At 39.9% G+C, this 20,505-nt stretch overlaps 2 protein-coding genes across 2 annotated transcripts; both read right to left on the bottom strand.

Moving 5' to 3' along the window:
- Positions 1 to 7,082: 7,082 nt before the first annotated feature.
- Positions 7,083 to 15,565, bottom strand: LOC115686633 (apoptosis inhibitor 5-like protein API5). Its single transcript, XM_030611991.2, has 17 exons — positions 15,326 to 15,565; positions 15,068 to 15,156; positions 14,709 to 14,870; positions 14,241 to 14,340; positions 14,049 to 14,114; positions 12,913 to 13,010; positions 12,719 to 12,793; positions 12,429 to 12,578; positions 10,648 to 10,713; positions 10,494 to 10,559; positions 9,924 to 10,034; positions 9,160 to 9,249; positions 8,971 to 9,077; positions 8,396 to 8,510; positions 8,248 to 8,313; positions 8,064 to 8,167; positions 7,083 to 7,652 (listed from the first exon to the last, which is right to left on the bottom strand). Exons 2-17 carry the CDS (start codon positions 15,152 to 15,154, stop codon positions 7,463 to 7,465), a joined length of 1,653 nt encoding a protein of 550 aa, XP_030467851.1. The 5' UTR covers positions 15,155 to 15,156; positions 15,326 to 15,565; the 3' UTR covers positions 7,083 to 7,462.
- An 805-nt stretch (positions 15,566 to 16,370) lies between these two features.
- On the bottom strand, positions 16,371 to 20,016 carry LOC115686582 (uncharacterized). The gene is made up of 4 exons (XM_030611930.2): positions 19,581 to 20,016; positions 18,454 to 18,533; positions 18,314 to 18,372; positions 16,371 to 16,911 (listed from the first exon to the last, which is right to left on the bottom strand). The coding sequence occupies exons 1-4, from the start codon at positions 19,920 to 19,922 to the stop codon at positions 16,607 to 16,609; spliced, it is 786 nt and encodes a 261-aa protein (XP_030467790.1). The 5' UTR covers positions 19,923 to 20,016; the 3' UTR covers positions 16,371 to 16,606.
- Positions 20,017 to 20,505: the final 489 nt, after the last annotated feature.

Here is a 20,505-nt window from a genome sequence, read left to right as displayed (position 1 = left end):
AGCGGTTCGTACCTTGGCCAAGTCTTCTTGGATTCCAATGGCGTCGAAGTATTGTCCCATGCTCCATAGGAAGTTGTCCGCCTCTTTGACGGACCGGTTGCCTTTGAATTCTTTCGGCTTCGGCACATCTAGCTTGTGTGCCGCTTGGATGGGCAATGCACCGTTCGCGATGCTTGATTTGCATAGGACAAGCTCGGTCTTGAGCTCTTGCACCTCCATCTTCAAAGCTTCGACTTCGGCCTTGGAGGAGTTGCCTTCTTTGAGCTCCACGGCTTCAAGCTTTAGAGCCTCGATGGATGCTTCGAGGACATCATCCCTATCGAACAAGGGGGCCGTCGTGTGATTGACGACGTTTGTGAATTCATGGCGGAGAGTTTCTTCAACCTCGTTGATCCGCCCTTTAACTTCGTCGAGTTCTTCGATGAATTCCAACATTGCTGTTCTCATTCTCATGAGCTTTTCATCGATCGCGGCTATGGCGTCCGACAAAGCATCCCTTTTCTTGGACTTTCCACGAGTCTTTGGTTGGGCAGCCGGCTCATTGGGAACCGATTCATTGGGAGCCCTTTCATCGACAACAACCGAAGCGAGTTGTTCTTGGTTCGACATTCTCTCGACCAATTGGTGTGCTCCTCGATCTCCTTGGATGGACTCTCTACTTGCTCTGATACCACTCTTCACGAGCCGATAGTTTGGAAATGACCCGTGCGGCGACTTAGGCTTCCTTGGATCGTTGGAACGCCTAGGCCAAGCCTTTTTCCCGATCGCTCACTCGCTCGGACACTCGGATTGTAGAGAGAGAATCTAGAGAGAGAAGCTCTGGGAGAGAAAGCAAATGCTTGTTGTTGTTTGGATCCTTCAAATGAGGAGGAGGACACCCCTTTATATAGTAGAGGGCCTCGGATTACAACCATTGATCGATTTCTAGACGAGTGGCCGAGATCGTATCATTCTTGTCGACCACCTACCGACATTTATTCCGAGAGCTATCAACTACCGGCATTTATGCCGAGAACTCTCTAGAACCCCGGCACAATTACCGTCTCGCCCGTCCTTGGGAAAATTCCGGAAGCTCCATTGGGTTTTGGACGGTCTTTGTCGATGTGTCACGGTCCTTGGTGTTAGAAAACCTCTTGACAGTGACACATGGCCAAAAAGACATTGCTTTCCAGAAAACTTAAAAAATAAAAAAAAATTCTTGAACCTTCGTCAAATTAGATTAAAAAGGAAAAGGAAAGAGGTCAAGAAAAAAAGAATGGAATGGAAGTGGACACATCGTGAAGGACTTGAAGGTGGAGGTGCCGCCACTCCATAGTCATGGATGAGGGCCTGTCGCCTGGCGAGCGTTGCCATCTTTGTTGCACTATTGAGATGGGGCCTGTTGCCTGGCGAGCGTTGCCACCATCAGCTATCCCCGGCAAGGGTCGCCGGCCCTCAACTATAAAGTAGGGTTGGCAACTCCGCCACATAGCCCAAACCTCTCTCTCTCAATCAACCTATGTATATTTTTTTTTTTGTAATTTGCCTTTTTTTTAAGTTTTTAGCCATTTCTCTTTTATCTTTTAAGATTTCGTCCTATTTTCTTCTCTCTTTTGTAAGCTTTTCAAGCTTTTTTGCGATGTGGTGCCACATCAATGCTGTGCCTCTTAAAAAACAACTTAAAAATATCAATTCGGCTTTTATTGTTAGTCAATTTGAAACGAGAAAATATAAAGATTTTGATTGCACCAATTTAACAAATTTTAAAACATAATTGAACTTATCCCTAATTTCATGGTATACACAAGTTGACAACTGAGGCTTTTGACTAATGATCAACCATCAAGTTGACTGCTAAAGTAGCCTATAGGAGGGTCAACAGCTCACCAAAGAACAATTATAGTGATCTATAGTAGGGTTAATATCACAAAAAATCTCAAATTAGTACACGTGATAAATTTCTCCCAAATTAATTTTTTTATCACTAAAATCCTAAACTAATATATATGTGACAAATTTATCCCAAATTAATTTTTTGATCTCAAAAAACTCCGAAATTGTATATTTGTGACAAATTTACCTTCCGTTAATTTCCGTTAAATTGGATTAATACCACAAAAAATCATAAAATGGTCGTTAGTTTCCGTTAAATTGGATTAATACCACAAAAAATCACAAAATAGTACACCTGTGACAAACGGAGGGTAAAACCCTAAACTGGTACACTTGTCAATTGCCACACGTAATCTAACTCGGCAATTTGACGGTCAAATAAAAACGGAAACTAACATGTAGTAAATTTGTCACGGGTATATCGAGTTAGGGTTTTTATGGTTAAAAAATTAGATTATGATAAATTTGTCATATGTGTATTAGTTTGAGATTGGTGTGGCTAGGTCACTTTCACACTGATCTAGTCGACCATGCCCTGACTCATTCATTAAATATTTGAGTTCATCTACTAAACTAGAAAGTTATAGTTAGTGCTTCAAGATAAAGCACTTTGTCATCGCAGACACGATCCCTAGTCTTTTAAAAACAAGAACTGCCTAAAAAAAGTAATGCGACGACCCGCAAATAGACAAAGGTTACTGTCCACTAAACCAAAAGGTCCATCTATACTCGCATAATAGGATGCGATTCTTTAAAATGCTCATGAGTAATGTCCACCTCCTTTTCGGTGTATAAACTTAACAAAACGGTGAGTTGATTACATAATCAAGAAATCTGAAATTCATAAAAAAGTGCATGTGTGTATCCAAACTCAATTAAACCCCACAAATATCATCTCAGACATATACAAGTACCTAACTCGTATCCAAAATTCAACTGTAGAAAATTTCCTGCCGATAACTCTCGCATCGTACTTTAGCTGAAGAACCTGAAAAAGATTTGGAATGGATAGTGTGAGCAACCATAGCTTAATAAATCTCTTATAAACATATCAAGCATCCACTATGCATATTTATAAAGTAATACTAGAGGCTCATTAATCCAAATCCTATATATAATGTACAGTAAAATCCAAATATTAGTGATATCACTTCAACTCGGCTCCATACTTATCGAAAATATTCATGCAAATTTCAAATACCAAAAGGGGAGTAAACTCACCATCCGGCTTTATGAAACAAATATGTTTTAAACATTAATTTTTTGTTTTAACAAAACTATATCATGCAATGCCTTTCATGACTTATAATATATCAAGTCCCTATCACTTTCAATTTCCGAAATAGAAAAATAACAGAAATGCGTTTGGTAACTACACAAAATTTCTTTTTATTAATAATATTTTAAAATTTTTAATATTTCTTTCTTTTTTTCTTCTTCTCCTTCTTGGCCATGGCCGGCGATCGGCCATAGGCTAGGCCGGCGAGGGCAACCCTCGCCCACGCTGCAAGGGTCCAGCCCTCACCAGATCCGGCGAAGGCACCCCTGGTCTAGCCCTTGCCCAGAGAGGGACCCTCACCTGTGGCTGGCGAGGGCCGCGACGCCCTCGTCGGCCCTGGCCTGTGGCCGGTTGCTGACCATGGCCAAGAAGGAGAAGAAGAAAAAAAGAAAAAAAAGAAATATTAATTTAAAATATTATTAATAAAAAAAAATTTGTGTAGTTACCAAACGTATTTATGTTCTTTTTCTATTCCGGAAATGGATATTTTGGGCCGTTACCAAACGTCTTCAAATATTTAGAAATTATTTTCGAGAATAGAATAAAAAAAATTATTTCTGAAACAAAAATTATTTTTGGAAACGGAATAATTATCAAATGCACCGTTAAAGTAGACCAGCGTTTCTCCATTCCATAGCGTGGTGAGGGGGTGAAGACATGGAGATCATTTATACTATTTTGTGGAAAGTTCAAAGGGCTGCACAGCCCTAAGAAGTCATGATTACTTTGTGAAAGTTCGGATGCAATTAAAGGCCTACAGGGCCTGAGAAGTCATGATTACAAGTTCGTATGCAAATAATCTTTGGAGGATGCAAACTTTGGATGATGCAAATGAGTCATGATTACAAGTTCGTATGCAAATGATCTTTGGAGGATTTAAACTTTCGAGGATGGAAATCATTTGCATCCGAACTTTTGACTTCTCAGGGCCCTGTCGGCCTCTGAACTCTCCATAAAAAGAGTATCTACGATGTCTCCCTGCCTACACCGCCTCCCGGCGCCATGGATCTGACCTCCATTGTCTCTATCCTGGTCGACTTCGTCGAAGTGAAATACCAGGGGAAGTTGATTTCACCCTTTGAAACTCACCCCGTCGCCATCGGCATCGCCATCTGCAGCCTGCTCCTGCGTTTCTTCTTGGTGCGTGTCGCCAATCGGGCACCACCATCCCGCGGCCGTGCCCCTTCTCGTGATGGAGCATCGCACCTCTTCATCGACTTCACCGGTTCGATATCGGTGGCTTCACTCGCGTGGTTGCTGCTCCACGACTCCTTCCACTCCGTCCCTTGGTTCGTGCTGCTTCTGTTGCTTTCCGTGAATCCGTTGCACGGCCTCGTTCAGAAACTTTGCCTGTGGTCTTACAGCAAACTTGTTCTCATGATTATCCGTGCAGCGCGGTCTCGCGCATGGCACGGTGGAAGGGCGCCGCCACATTCACCGTGCCCGGCCGTGGATCTGCGTTTCATGCTGGAAGTCTGAGCACCGTAGCTGTTCAACTGTTCCCAGCTTGGAAAGTAATCTTAGTTATATGACCACTTTAAAACAAGTGATATAAGTACTTTAGGGATACAGGGAACAAGTAAAAATCCACCTATGTATCGTTCCTATTCCAAGCCATGACTGGTGTTGCACCTTGCAGCAACTAAATCCGATTAGGCTAGGCTAAACCTCGCTCAGGTTTCGGAGATTCAATGCATGACCAGCAGGGCAATTAGGAAGTAAAAAGGCGTTTTGATGGAGCTTTGTAGTTGCCGAGTGATATCAACACAGAGAAAATGGGGTGGAATGTATTTTACCCCCACTTTACATATCATTGATATACTAAAGGTAGTATTTCAGTGTTGATCTCTACAGTTTATCGTTTTTTTTATGCTTTAATGCCATAGTTAATAAAACTAAAGTGGCCCATGAAAAGTTTCATTTCATTTAGTAGTCAGCTGCAATGATAATATATTTTTCTATAAATTAACTACTAAATAAAACTCCAAAAGGTGATCAATTTTTTAAATTTGTAGCACTTAATTAAGCGAAAAAAATTACAAAAGTTGTTCACGTCAGTGCCAGCAGTGCCACTTTGGACAATCGGCATCCACGTTAGATTTTTCTGCGGGGCAAATCACCAATAGCATTTAAGTTATCGATTTTTTAAATTTGTGACACTTAATTAAGTGGAAAAAAAAAGTTATGACAATCAAGAGAGCGATGTACGAAAGTTATGACACTTCTATTGTTCTTATTCCCATTATTACGATAACAGTTTTATAAATTGTTAAACTGGATGTAACTTGACATAACTTAATAGTTTAAAAAACTAAATTCACCTATTTTGAATTTTATGAGGTTTTTTTTTTCTACATATTAGTCAATTACAATTATATGTAAGACTAATGTTTACATTTGCTGTTAAATACAATTCGTAATTTCGTACAAATAGTACAAGCCAAATTTCCTTTTACTAGTTACCAATTCATCTATAAATGTCATGTTCTGCAGCAATCTTGAATTCTACATTATTGAAAAAGAGTTACCGACAATATGATGCTTCCTAAGCTATGTCGATAAGGGTCACCAACGCAGTAGTTAATCAAACTTGTAATTTTCGTTCTAATCTTTAAATTGAAATTCGATTTCATTCTCAAAAATTAAATAATTATCCGCATTTGTTATCCTCGAAAACAACATAAAAAATATTGATTGAAATCGTTATTGACCCAATTGTACACTATCGTATCCCCACGGACAAAATTCAAAAAAATTATCCAGAAAGTCATAAACCTATTATATTTTTACTAATTCAATCATAAACATTTTAATTTCGCCAATTCAATTTTAAGTCTTTCGCATTTGTGCCAATTCGATCAATCCGGCTAATTTTAGCTAGCCAACCATGACGTAAACACCGGCCAATGCTGGCCATTCGGTCAATACTAAAATGGCAATTTTTTTAACATTTCAATATTTTTTTGAATTTTTATTAATTTTGCTCCTCTTTTTTTCTACCCTCCTACTGGCAACAACGAGCCTCGTCTGGCCAAGTCGAGGCCAACCTCACCGTCGCTATGTCTTCCTCACCCAGCAATAGTGGGGTCGACCTTTCCTTGATTGGGCAAGGCTCACCCTCGCCAATGGCCAATGGGGGTGAGCGAAGAGGCTAGCGATGTTGACCGTGCCGATCAGAGGGAAGAAGGGCAAAAAAAAAGAAAGAAAAAAACTAAAAAAAAATAGAAAGAAAAATTGCCACGTCAAAGACAGCTGAACGGCCTATGTCCACGTCAATGTCGGCCGGCCAAAATTGGCTAAATAAACTGAATTAACACAAATATAAAAAGTTTTTGATAAAATTGGCAAAATTGAAAAATTTATGACTGAATTGACAAAGTTGCAATAGGTTTAGGACTTTTTGAACAATTTTCCCGATAAAATTCATAAGTGATATCTCATTACTTTCAAATGGACAAGTATCATATCATGACAATAGCCTAATTTAGTTGCAAACGAAATATAAATTGAGCGAGTTTTAGAGTTCAATACTGCCAATGTATAACTTAATTATATACTTAGTAACATTCAGAACAATCAATTTAAAATAAAACACTGAACTGGTGACCGATACATTGATATTTTTTCGTTTAGTTTAAAAATACATATATATTCAATCTGTAAAATTGCACAACGTTTGAAAAAAGGAAGGAAAACCCAGAACTGTGGAGAGCTTAGATCGATGGGTTCATGGAAGTCGTTCAATTACAACCTAATTTCCTAGGAACTAGAAAAAGATTGTGAACCAAATCCAACAAGTACAATTTCTTTCGCTGCAACCGTCAGCTAAGTCATCCAAAATGCACAACCATCTGAACAAAGTACAGCAACAAAGTGTCTCTACAGGTTGGTGATTTTACTGGAAAGCAGGCAAAATCGGACAACCGGAAAATATTACATGGTCTAAACCCACATAATTAACGGATCAAATGATATAGGTTGCATAGTGTGTTGATCATGTAAGCAGACTAGTCTGTATTCAAGCTTAAATCAACCAATGCTACTCTACAAGCAAGGCGAACATCTCCAAGTTACATGTTCATTCAACTGATGGGAAGCGAATGTGGAACTGAAAGCTGCAGGCAGCTCTAATCAAACTACGTCGACTAGCTTTGAATAAATTACAATCAGTGATGTGCGTCCAGGTCAAAGCTACCAGCTAAATATTTTATCGCACATCCAAAACTTTGTTCTCATCAGTAAAACAATTTCTCTGACTGACCTCATATCTAGTACAAAGTTTACGTCTGTTGCATCAGGCATGGCTGCAGTCTACCGATAACTTCTTCCTCTTCCACGTCCACCCCAACCCCTTCCTCTTCCTCTCCCACCGCCACGCCCACCCTGGGACAAACCTTCGAATGCTCTATTAACAAGCTGGTTTTGCATACCGCCCGCTCCGCGTCCCTTTTTTGATGCCGCATTACCAGAACCATTCACAGCACTAGCAGGTCGTTTTCCTCTGCACAAATGATGATATCAATAAGATGATATGCGAGAAGGAACCCCATCGATCATCACAACAGAAAATAAAACGAAAACATGCAAATCATTCTCAACAATCTTTCTGCGCCTTCTGGGATTGTTACCAATGCTATTAGTTGGAACAATCAGTCAAATCTTGATAACCAAAATATGAAGACATTCACATCATTTCCACGAATAAGCATCATGATCTAACAAATTCGATAGTGACCCAAACTCAATAACATAATTACAATGATTTCCTAGTGTAGACATGGACCAGTGACTAATGAGGAAAGAAGCTAAAGTATCAGCAAGTAGAATTGATATATATAACCCACCACAAGCAAATCCAATAACAAAGCCATTGAGGAATAGAGAGAACATAAGGATCAGTTTTTTCTCCTACCCAGTCCCTGTCTTTGTCGCAGGTGCAGAAGTTTTGACTGCCTCTTTCCAGGAGAGGCTGATGCTCTTGTCTCCAATAAATGAAGGTGTCTTTGAATGCAATGGCTGAATCAATAACCCATGATATAAGTTAGTGCTCACATGCCATGAAGACAAAACAGTCAGTGAAAAGTTGACTTATTCACCTTAGTCATGGCAAGGATATTATTGCAGGTTCGCAGTCCAGATGTAGTGTTCTGCTTCTGAGTTTTCTGCATGAAGTACATGGTGTCAGTTGCATAAAACAGAACCATTTAATAATAAAAGATGCAAGCATTGTGATAACAAACAGACAATGGTATTCTTCTCTTCATCGGTCTTGGCAGCTGACATTGCTTTATTGTGCTCAGCCATGCCCTGAGTTAGCTTTTTCATGGTGGCCCTAGTTAACTCCTCAACAGTAGTTAATCTGCAGCGAAAAAGCCATGGAAAGATTAGGCGGTAAATTACACACTTCAAAATATTGACTTACCCGAAACAAGTAAATTGCAACGAAAATCAGAACTACAGGATCAAATTAGTCCCTCCGACTTTTCACTTGTGAGAAATGAAAGGCAAGAGGAGAATTAGAAACGCTACGTGGTCATAGCAAAACTAATTGCAGGATAACAAGTTAACAAGGAACATGTAAGACCAAATTACATAAATATTGCAGTACTTTCAGCCAGTTTCGGGAAAAAGTCAATCCTTCAAAGATTATAGAAGCTATGCATCGCAATATACCAGCTATTGTTGAGAACGTGAATTCAATTAGCCACACCCCATGCATGCGTGACATTCATGGGACAGGAAAGAAAAGAGGACAAACAGCCCGGCATTTAAAGAAACCTAAAACTCAATTAAAACCGGAGATGATAAGGAATCATTACCTCTCAGTGAAGTCCTTATAATGCTCTGAGAAGTCCTCCCCAAGCCTGTCAGATGGTTGGCCAGTCACTATCTTGTAACCACACAGACTATTGGTTGCATTTGGTGCCTATAATTCGACATCATGAGAATAAAACCTCCATTTACTACAGCTGGAAGTTGGCAAAGCAGGATGGGAATGTCCAACTAACCTTGTGTGCCAAATGGTGAAATGCATATAACAAGCATTCTACATAAGTAAAGTTCATTTCTTCTCCTGTCTTTCTTCGAGGCATGTACTTCTGAAAGAAACAAAATGATAAGATCCAAGATATACACATACAACCTTTGTTACAAACAAAATGCCGGTATTCTGTCTAGTCTATATTGCATCAAGATAACTAGCGTATACGATGCATTGTCAAAATAGACTGGAAAATACAAAGAGAGGAAGAAATAGATATTTCAACTGGAGCATATGATGTTATGTGTTTCTGATACCAAATGTCTGCCACATCGTTTGAAGACCTAGGTTAGTGGTGTTTAATTAAGAATTAATGATTAGAAAGTGAATGGAGATGTTTCCTCTATTCAAGTAAGAGTCTAGTATTTCTTTCCCCATTATAGGATATTTGATTTCCTTCAAAGAGGTTTCCATATCAAATGTTTCTTGTTTTCCTATTTCAATTATAATTCTTGTTGAGAGATTCTATATATGAACAAGGAATGAGAAATTTAGAAGAGTCTATTTTAACGTTTTTCTAACAATCTTTTTTAATTATATGATGCAATTCTTGTCTTAAGTGTAATGCTCAAGACACTTGAGTGTTAAGCTTAGGAACCTTTTTATGAAGCCTAAAGAAAATTTAATCATTTGGAGATCTCCGTCAGTTCTCTTCACATTCTCAATCAAATTGGGCTCACTACTTTGAGACTCATCAACCTACATCAGTTTCTTAAAGCATAATGCAGATACCTTTAGAAGCTGAACGATTGAAGGAAGAGTTTGGCGTGAATCCTGCGGCATCGTGTAAGGTGAAATCTCAGCAAGAGCTTTGAGCAGATCTAGCTTTCGCTCCTCAGGAAGCTGCCAGGAAAAGCTTTGTCAAATATTACCTTCCGATTGGTTCCTTATTGTTACAAAGAGAAAACTAGGTCAAAGAGGCCCACATTATGGGGGCCAATGATGTATTGTGTGTTTTTTTGGAGAAGGCTTATGACTATTAGTGAGAAACATCAGTATTCTTCAAAAATACACAAACATTTGAATGACTTTAAATGCAAAGATTTCAAAGATTTGAGGTGTACAATACAAAAATCCACACTGAGCCATAGTCAGTCATGAAATATATGACCTAAAAGCAAAAAACTAAGGCTGATGTTAAACGTTTAAAAAAAAAAAACCCAAAAGGATATGAAATCAAGTGCAAGAAAAAGAACAAAACATGTTACAAGACCAGGCACACGAGTAACTCGTGTCCGGCTGACCATCTTTACTTTCAAAAACCATGCAGGTAAGATTGACCACACGTTAGTTAACCAATACCTCATCAAAAAGAGGCAGGACCTCCTTATTTAGATAATTGAAGAACTTGCTACTCGGAGCACCCCTCTGTCATCGAAGTTCATTGTAAGTTGACATCATTTGATTAAATATAGACAGTACTCAAAACAACAAGAACTAAAAGTACAAAGCTTACCACGAAAAAAGGAGTGGCCATGAACAAACATGATATCAATCTGTCTATGTGGTCTGTGTCTGAGACCTGCATTTTGAACATTGCAGATCATGCCATGATACCACAATAACAACAAACAGAACCTTATCCTACCAAGCAAGATATTGTCGTGATAAAGCATTAAAAGAATTATTTGTATGAGAATAAACAATTTTGTCAGAAATCCTAAAATGTTAGGGATAGGTAGATAGCCATCGAAATACAGAATGAATAACCTCATAATTTAACTCAATGCCATAACCCAGAAACATGGAAGATCAGCCTTTAGCTATTTTTCATGATTATCACCCAATACTGATATCTTTTACTTCCCTTAAATGAAAATTCATGAGTGCTCTCTTAGCCCAAATCCACCTCCTCCACGGGAGGCTGGTGAGCTGGACAACCCTAATCTGCAACTCTTTTTCTGTACTATGATTTTTTTTATGCACTCCAAAATGGCTACTGATTCTCCAGCGTCTATAGAAAAGGAAGCATGAATTTGATTCTCTTTGAAGTGATTCGGCAACCTCTTCCACCCCGACCTCTCTAATCATCTATAAATGTGTATGTTAGAACACAATCATGGATTTTACTAGTATAGTGAAAAAACTCTACTTTTTTGTTTTTATTGAGTAATGGATATAGATCATAATAAAAGCACAATGGGCTTTAAAAATTCATGCAGTCAACACCACATAGCGTGAAAGGGCTTAGTTTTTGCCTTTGTCGCCTCTCTTATCACAACTTCCATGTCCTTGTTTAGTTGTTATCTAGAACGAATGTGCATGTGCCATAACAAGAGGTCATGTTGCAACTAGAAAATTAATAAAATGGAAAAGAACTTTCTCATTACATATTGGGAAACAAACAAATTAACAAAATAAAGGTCTGAGGAACACAGAAAACAGCTGGAATAGGATGCTACAGGAGGTTAAACATTTTCTTTCTTTTCCATTCAGAAGATATCACCACATGGGTACTAGTCCTTTACAGGTCCTTGAATCACCCCTCAATATTTCTACCAGTGCACCCTTCCAACTAGTTCCCCCCCCCCCCCCCCCCCAAAAAAAAAAAACCCTTTCCTCCCCAATCCTCGAAAAAGGAGGGAAGTTCCCCGGGTTTATCTATCAATGTGAAAATGCATTACTCAGGCGGTATATATATATCTATAAGCAATGTTTGAATACTCAACCACAAACTTACTTTTACAGCTCCTTAACAGCTCAATATAATCTGACACTTGCCTTCATAATTTCTAAGAAGACAATAATCAGTCACCAATCTATTCAATACACGCACATTAGGATTATTACTGATACTGATCTGTGATAGGGCAACTTAGCAACATTTTAATTGATAGAAGTGACCTCAATAGTGGATATATTGTCACCAGCAAGAAGCCAAATCTAACTGGGACTCTAGCTCATAAGGCCATATTATAAACCTCCCACACACGGCTATAGGCTGATAAAATATGTGCAAAGCATATCAGAATGATATTGCTAAAAAGAATTTTAGATTGTGGCAGTTTTCACGCTGGTATTTTTCTCTTCCTTTCTAAGTCTATAGTAACCATCATAAGATGGATGAATTGTGTCTACCGAAGAAGGATTCAAGTAGATGGAAAAATAAAAAAACCATAATAAATGATAAAGAAGCAGACCATCTCCACTAACGGGCACAGTAATAGAACCATTAACAGAGAGTTGTCTTTCTAACAAGAATACCACTCAAGAATTTGTTCGTCATCAGGCACATACCGTGAATTGTGCATCTAAATCTGCCTGTGCTTCAATAAGCCCAACAAGTTCTTTCATGCGCTCCGGAGGTGCTTTATCCCCAAATATAGTCAGGCTTTTCAGAAAGTCCATAAACATTCTAAATTCTGCTCCAGTTACATCTTCCAAACTCTGAAATATAAGTCAGCCACATCTAATGAGACATGGCAATAAGAAAAGTCCGGGCTAATTCTATTACGACACGTTCACTCAATTAAGAAATAAAAATCAGTGAAGGAACTATAAAAATAAGAAGGACCAAAAAAGCATACTTTTTTAATTAAATCCGTTATATGTCTTTCCATCTCCTCCTGAGGTTTCAAAAGTTCTGCTTTTAGTGGGAACACCTGCAAATCCAGTCCATTAGTCCTAAATATCCTTTAAATTACACAAGAATGTCCCAAAGTATGGTGGGAGTGGACATCAAAAACTGTCAAATTTTATCTTTTTCAACAAGTCTTCCAACCTTATCTTTTATGTAGTTTAATATCTTCTCCCGAATCAAGTCATCTGCACTGGGTTCATCGACATTCGCAATGCGACCAAACAAGGCTGACAAGGAGGCTGCACCAAGCAAAAAGTTTCACAAAAAACAGCGCATGTCAAACATTAGCTTATCTCTGCAAATCAATCAGATTCAAAATGTTCTCAAATAAACAAGTCAAAACAGGCTCATGCTGCTCATCCTGCCAAAATGATCGTCACGAAAGAGAAAAGAAATACAAACAAGTCCACAGGTCCACAGGTTTAAAATAGAGCATTTCCAATTGCTATCTAGAAAAAACACAAACATTTAATTCAATGTCAGAATGGCTCGAGTAAATTAAAAGAAAATAGAACCAAGGTCTATGCATATGATTACAAGCCTGACCACTAGTCTGAGATGCTACCAAAGATCTCAATTCTCACGCACCAAATGTTGTACTTGAAACTGATAAAAATCAGCAGAAGACATGGAAGTACTGATTAAAACCATAAGGGAAAGGTAGATCAGAATTTGATCTGTTTTGTTTATTCTTCATAACATGAGATGCTCACACCTTTTTTTTTTTCTAAAAGCAGCGTAACAGGACACAAAGTTATGGGACTAACTATATACTTGGCTTGAGGTGCAAAAGGCACCTTCATGTTTGCAAAATCAAGGTTGACAAAATCTATGACCCTTTTTATTTACTTCCAGAAACAAAACATATGTTCAGCATATATAATTCTAACTCCCACCATCATTAATTTTGACTTTACACTGTATAAAATTCCAAGTGGATGAACACTTATTTTTTTGGGAAGGGAATATACTAATTATGATATTCTATAGTTTCTCCTACTGCGATAATATCACACTCCTCAACATCTAAGCAACATTCATATTACCATTGGATGGGTGAGTTGAAGTGAAGTTCTCCAGTGACAAGAATGGTTCACGCAAGAAAAGTATCCGTATACTGGCAAACCATTATCCGTTAACAACCTCGCGAAATTCATATATAAGCAGTCAAACATCATTGTGCCCTTCTAATACATTTATTAACCTCAGACACATGAAACTACGGAATCCAGAGCTCAAGAACGTGAAATAGGAGACTTCAATACATGGATTATCACCTTTCACATCCTGTCTCAACAATGACATCAGAGCCTTGTGCACCGCATCACGCTCAACAAAATCCTCTACAATATAAAACCAGAGACTTTAGCTAAGTTCAGAGTTCATCTACAGAAAGAAAAAGATCTATTGTAAACCATCGACATCACTCAATGCACAACTAAGTAAATCAGAGGGCAATCTAGATTTACCAGCCGCAAGGAGTTGCACGAGAAGGTAAACAATCTTAGGAATGTACTCAGGTGTATCCTTGCAGAAAAGTGGAAGCCCCCGGATGGCTTGCACTCGGACCTGCACAATGTGCTAGTCATCAAACCTCATATCATCTCCAATACAAGAAAGGGCAGTCGATGTCCACACGATACAATTGAATCGCGTTCCAGTCAGTTGAGCACGAATGAAAAAGCATAACCTTGCCAACACAAAACTAGAAAATCGAAAAAATCCAAGACTCCTCATAACAAAACTGGACATTTATTTTCAGTCTCACTTAACCAACCGGAGGAAATAATTCCATCCGATATCAACATCTTTCTCACTCAAACTCCCTACCCCCACCGGTACATTTTATCAACCGAATGCTCTGCTCCTCAATAGACTTCAGCAAATATAAGCACATCAACAATCGAGTCAACACTTAAAACAGTCAAAACACCAACCCCGAGATCTTCTTCCTCGAGCAAATCGACGAGACACTCGACGGCAGGGTCCCACAGGTCGGGGAAGAACTTGAAGAACCTCGGAATCAGCTGCGCCGCCAGCTGCTTCGCCTTCATGCTCGACTTCGCGGCGGCGATGATCCCCTGATAGTCCTCCACATTCTGCACACCAAAAAAAAACGACGCGGCACCCAGAAAAGGCAAACGAACTCAAACCAAACACCCAGCAACAACACACGTCACGCCCGCACGCCCCAACCTCAGAAACCCCTCCCCTCGTCATCCCCAATCGGAAGAAACGCAGAACAAGAAAGCGAACGGAAGAAGAGAGAGAAGCGGGGGGGGATGGGAAATGGAACCTGAGACTTGTCCTTGGACTCGCTGAGGCGCTCCCCGAACTCGTAGAGCTTCTCGATGTGCTTGGCGTCGTCGGAGGGGTCGGCCATTACTGAGAGCGAAACCACCGAAAGAAAACGAGCGTGAGTACTTCATTGGCGAGCTCCGGGAAGGAAAGCCGGTGGCGGAAGGCGGGGCGGCCGGCGGCGGCGGCTTCGTGCCCTCGTCTGCAGCAAAAAATTCGAACGCGATTGGAGAGTAAGGGGAAGAAGGGTACGTACTTGTTAGGGCTTTTGGGATGGGGTTGGGGCGGGTGGACGGCGGAGGACGAGGGCGGCGGAGCGGAGGGGGCGGGGCCGGCGAGGAGGAGGAGGAGGGGGGAGTGAGGGTTTTAACGGAAACGTCCAGAAGAAGAAGGTCCGTCTCTGTGGCTGGCCTCAGCCAAATCGCGCAGAGCAGGAGGAGGAGGAGGAGGGGGACTCGTTCGTTGGACGAAAGGCCGAAACGACGCGGCGCGAGCGGTGAAACGACGGGATAATTACGCGTGTTCCTCGGGGTCAGATCTCGCGTTTTCTTCTTTCCGTGCGGCCGTATCCGAGATAGGTTTTCTTTGCATAGGAAAATGCCGCAAATGATGTACAAACTTTAATTCAATATTTAATGCGATCCCTAAAATTTTTAATTTATTTAATATGATTCAGCCTAATATATAATATCGTCCTTGAACTTTCAATTTGTTCAATGTAATCCGCGAACTTTTGAAACATGTTCGATCCAGTCCCTGAATTTGAATTAGTAGAAAGATAGCAATGAACATTTTCAAATAGTTCAAGAACTAACTTGAAAAAGTATAAAAAATCTAGATATCACATTAAACAAATAAAAAATTTAGGGACAACATCGCACATTGAATTAAAATTTAGGAATCATATTGAACAAATTAAAAATTTATGAATCACATTACCCATCGAGTCAAAGTTCAAAGACTTTTCGTGTCATTATCCTTTTTCCATTATACGAGTTAGAAAATTATCGTCCCGAACGTGCGAGACTCACATGATCAACGGTTGAAATGAACTCGATACACTATAATTACCGACAACAGTTATATGAACTGAAAATGGCAATTTCACAAGAAAGTATCTTAAGCGAGATGGATATATCACGCAACAATTTCATATGGTATATCGACTTTTTTAAATCGAGACACATACACCATGGCGCCATGGCATCCTGGTATTACACCACATCATCGCCGTCAACTGATACGATAGTGATACTTCAATCGTTCGTTTCTTCTCATGCGAAAGGAAAACCGCCGCTGTGTCAAAATCTTAAACGCCCTGTTCGAAATCACTTGTTGCATGTATATGTTTGCTCAAGAATCATCAACAGCGACCGTCAACCAGTCAGCATCGACTCACGAATCAGATTGACGATTTCCTAAGTCATCTTCAGTCGATGACTTGACTTTATCACTACGGCCGCTTGAAAAAGATTCCTCTGTCTCAGGAGTCCACATTCAAAGTCACAGTACCATATATCACCTCTGCAAAGGGAGATTACAGAGTGGGCATGTCCAATGCTTGCAAAACATCCTTGAATTCGAAATCCCGCGTCTGTTTGTTGAACCGCTCAACCAGCCTGTACCTCGTGTCGTTCAAATAGAAGGACTGGGTTGTCTCCAGAAGCCATTTTGCCTCTGAATCGCTCAGCTTGCTTGTGAACACAACATCTCCACGAATAAGAACCAAGTCCTTGCTCTCTGCGAACTCCGTGTATAAAGTGACAGTCATGTAAGGAGATGCTTGAGTTCCTCTTGCCTTGTAATCTTCAAGACCGGTGAAAAGCATGTGGGGCATTTGTACTGTAAAATAAAAATGTCAAAACAAAGTCTAGATTAGTAATTTAGTATAGACAGTTCTGTCTTCTGAGCTTGCTAGAGTTCTTCGAATACCACAGAAAAATCAAATACGAACACTGATTTCGAAATGACAGCCATTCACCACATCCATAATACTTAATATTAAAAAGTCCAACCCAAAAACTTAAACTAATAGGTGAAGGAGACCACGTGGATGTAAAAAGCATTTAGCAGCCGTTGTCAATCAATGTGGGATAATACTTCAACACCCCTACTCACGTGCAAACCGGATTACAAGTGGCATTCGCGAAAGGGATATCACTGGCTATGATAGCATGTTAGAAAGTCCAACTCAAAAGCTTAAGCTGATAGAAGGAGGAGACCACATGGATATAAAGAGCATTTAGCACCCATTGTCAATCGATGTGGGATAATACTTCAACACTTAACATATTTCGAAACTACTTTTTTAGGCTAGGGCTGGCTAACTAAATGATTGCATCATGACCGTTCCATCTTTAACACAAAATGTTATAATCTGAAGCCAGTGCCACTTATCAGAAAGACGACAACAACAATCATTTGAAGCTAGAGTCCAGTCCCGTAAGATACTCTTCCAACAAATGCATTGAAGCACAACAAGCACAGCAAGATGCTTCCCACTAGTAATTGTATTTTTTTGGACATATTGTAACTTACATAAAGCCATGACAAACATAGACCAAAGATGTGTTGATGCTTCTTCATCGGGATTTCTCATTTAGGCAAATATAATCAAATAGATAATGATGGAAAAGCAGCAGTAGTTCTATTAAAAGAGAGAATGACCTAGTGGACAGGATTTCAACAGCTGAAGCTCATATTAAGGGGTTAGATACGGAAGAAGTTGGAAACAGTGTAGATTCTAGTTCTACGATTGTCAAGATTTTCTACTCCAATCATTGTACCAAACAAATTGCAGATAAATGAAAGTAATCCTATCTCCAAAAGTAAAGAAGTTCCAAAGTTATTAGGTGGTATACCAAGGCACTTTACTTATCAGCTGGATACGAGATTCATATAAATAAGAGGCTTGAAGGTCCAATTTAGTGATCGCCGCCATCACTCAATTTATTTGTATACAACAGTTTGCATGATCAGCTATTTGAAAAGGGAAGCAAATCATTCATAAGAATATCAAATTAAATAAGCAGCTATACTCCGAAATAACAGCATACAGGGGAAAGGAAGACAGCTTTAACAAAGAACAGCATAGGTGCTCTTGATGTTCAGATACTCATCTCGTGCTTGAGACTAAATAACCTACCCGACATTGTTCATCTGGATGACAATTATAACCATGTATTCTATGCAAGTAAAATCAATCGATGTACTGGTATATATGCTCCGCGATTAGAGTGAGTACCTTGAGCAAACATCGTCGTATAACCACTTCCTCTCCATAAAGGAATGACAAAATATCGGCTGTACATGAACAGATGAATTACATATTTCACATGTTGGGGGGAAAGAGAACATAATTCAGATAGACAGTGAAAGCATTACCAATCAACTGATCTTTGCTCTAGCAGATGATAAAGTTTTGCCTTCATAGAGGTGCCAACATGACCCCGCCCAAGGTGATACTGAGAAAGTACAACCAATTACAGAATCAAAATCAACAAAACAAACTTCACTGAAAATTTGATTTATACTAAAGTTTACTTAGATATCACAATTCAAAGCATAAGCAAATGAAACAGACTTTATTGAACTCCAATAGGACTCCCACAATGTTTCGCCAATACTACGGCATGATGTTGGGGATAAGAGGTATTCAAAGCACAAGCCCAACATCAAGACAATAAGTGACATGAGATATCATAATGAACTCTCACAACTTTCCACTCTATTATTCCAAAATATTTGGCGCAGTCCATAAAACATGCTTTTCGGTTGGTCAATTATTTATTACAAAATGTGGCCAGCTAAAAACATAGTGTCGACGTGAGCCAAGCAATTAAATGCCACTAGTGTCTGCTATTGCAAGGGATGAAGTAAGCGAATAGATTTTCAATTGACAACTTAATTAACCATTTTGGTCTTTTAACAGCGGCAAACATGAGATTGTAAAAAGTGCGAGGACAGGAAACTTAGAATCGTTGCTGCTTGTTATGCAGTGCTCCAGATCCAACACCAAGTCATGCAATATTGCAGCATATGACTACCGATCATCGAAAGTTTCTAATGATTTACAGGCACTAAAATTGATTATTTGAACAAACAAAAAAAATCAATCACAATTCATAAGCAGAAGATCCAACACACGAGACCATAGAACTGATATTGACAAGCAAAGTATGCGAGGACAAGCATTTTTTGGTGCAAGGGCACGTAATTCTCCACCACATTATTCAGACCTACACTACATCTTTTGCCGCTAGACTGCGAACATTCTACGCATACAAAAACCAAGGCACCCTGATACTAACCTAGTGACTATACTTAACTGGGGAATATCATCAAACAGATAGGCGTCCATGTAACGAGCTTCTGAATTAACTTGTTCTAACAATTCCTAGCCCCCCCGACACAACTACAATCTCTATAGCGCATCATAAATACTATGAAAACACGCATCTTGCACACATGAATAACAAGAGTATAGAAGCAAGGGACTTGAAAATGCTTACATCGTCCCAAACCGAGGCTATCTCCTCGGCCGACCGGTCCTTCACTCTCCCCACGTCCATGATCGAATCCAACGGCTTGGGCTCCAGCGGCGCGAACCCGGTGGCGAATCTCGACGCTCTGCAGGAGCCGAGCGCAGCCCATCTCAAGAAATCCCCCGGGATCGCTGGCCGCTGCGTCTTTTGGAGGTTCGACCGCGTTTGCAGAGTCGACACAGCGAAGCAGCATCTGGGCACGAAAGAAGAAGGGGAAGCAGCAGGAGATGCTGGCGACGGCGGCGCATGGCGGAGGAGCTTCAGCGAAGAACGAATGCCTCGCGAAGCTCGCGACGACAGGCGCTGCATTGCGAAATGCTCGAGCGTGCGACGCTAGCGAACGAAAATGCTTATGCTTGTAATTGTACGAATGCTGTCGTTTGTGTGTAGAATCGAATGTTGTTCGGAACAAGTCTTGTTCTGAACAGGGGTAAGCAAGATGGACCATCTAAATCGGATCGGATCCATCGATTTGGTCCGACTCTGAGAAATATCGGTTCGGTTTTTTATTCTTAAAAGTATAACCGATTTTCGGATGGTCCAGTTTCCAGTTCTAGGATGAGAACCAGACCCGACCGATAAATATATATATTTTTCTAATTTATTTATTTACATTTTAAAATTTTTGAAAAAAATAGAAAGCCTGATCTAATTTCCCCAATTCCTTTTTGCCTTTACTAATAAGTGATTGGTCTAATTGAAACCGGATCGGACCATCGGTCCGGTCCCCCGTCCTAGAAACTGGGAATCGGTCCTCCCAGTTCGGTTCTCGATTCTTGGATTGGACTGGACCGGACCAGAAATCGCTTACCCCTAATTCTGAATCTAAGCTAGCAAAGCTATAACGTGTCGGGCGATAAGCTCGCCCAGGTAGAGCCCGTTTGGTAACGTG

The sequence above is a fragment of the Syzygium oleosum genome, unplaced genomic scaffold (assembly GCF_021117445.2).
Source record: "Syzygium oleosum isolate NSW1041296 unplaced genomic scaffold, Sole_v2.1 Sole_v2.18, whole genome shotgun sequence".
NCBI lineage: Eukaryota > Viridiplantae > Streptophyta > Magnoliopsida > Myrtales > Myrtaceae > Syzygium > Syzygium oleosum.
The sequence above is the reverse complement of the archived record's forward strand: the minus strand, read 5'-3'. Positions and strand labels throughout refer to the sequence as shown.

Bases quoted from the DNA above. Each gene is read 5' to 3' on its own strand.
- LOC115686633 (XM_030611991.2), bottom strand. From the start codon at position 15,154: ATGGCCGACCCCTCCGACGACGCCAAGCACATCGAGAAGCTCTACGAG. The intron at 10,560-10,647 runs GTAAGCTTTGTA...CTTCGATGACAG, and splicing joins TGGCCACTCCTTTTTTCGTG to AGGGGTGCTCCGAGTAGCAA. The intron at 10,035-10,493 runs GTATTGGTTAAC...TTTTCCTGGCAG, and splicing joins TCCTGCCTCTTTTTGATGAG to CTTCCTGAGGAGCGAAAGCT.
- LOC115686582 (XM_030611930.2), bottom strand. From the start codon at position 19,922: ATGCAGCGCCTGTCGTCGCGAGCTTCGCGAGGCATTCGTTCTTCGCTG. The intron at 18,534-19,580 runs GTAAGCATTTTC...GTACTTTCTCAG, and splicing joins TAGCCTCGGTTTGGGACGAT to TATCACCTTGGGCGGGGTCA. The intron at 16,912-18,313 runs GTACTCACTCTA...TTTATTTTACAG, and splicing joins TACGACGATGTTTGCTCAAG to TACAAATGCCCCACATGCTT.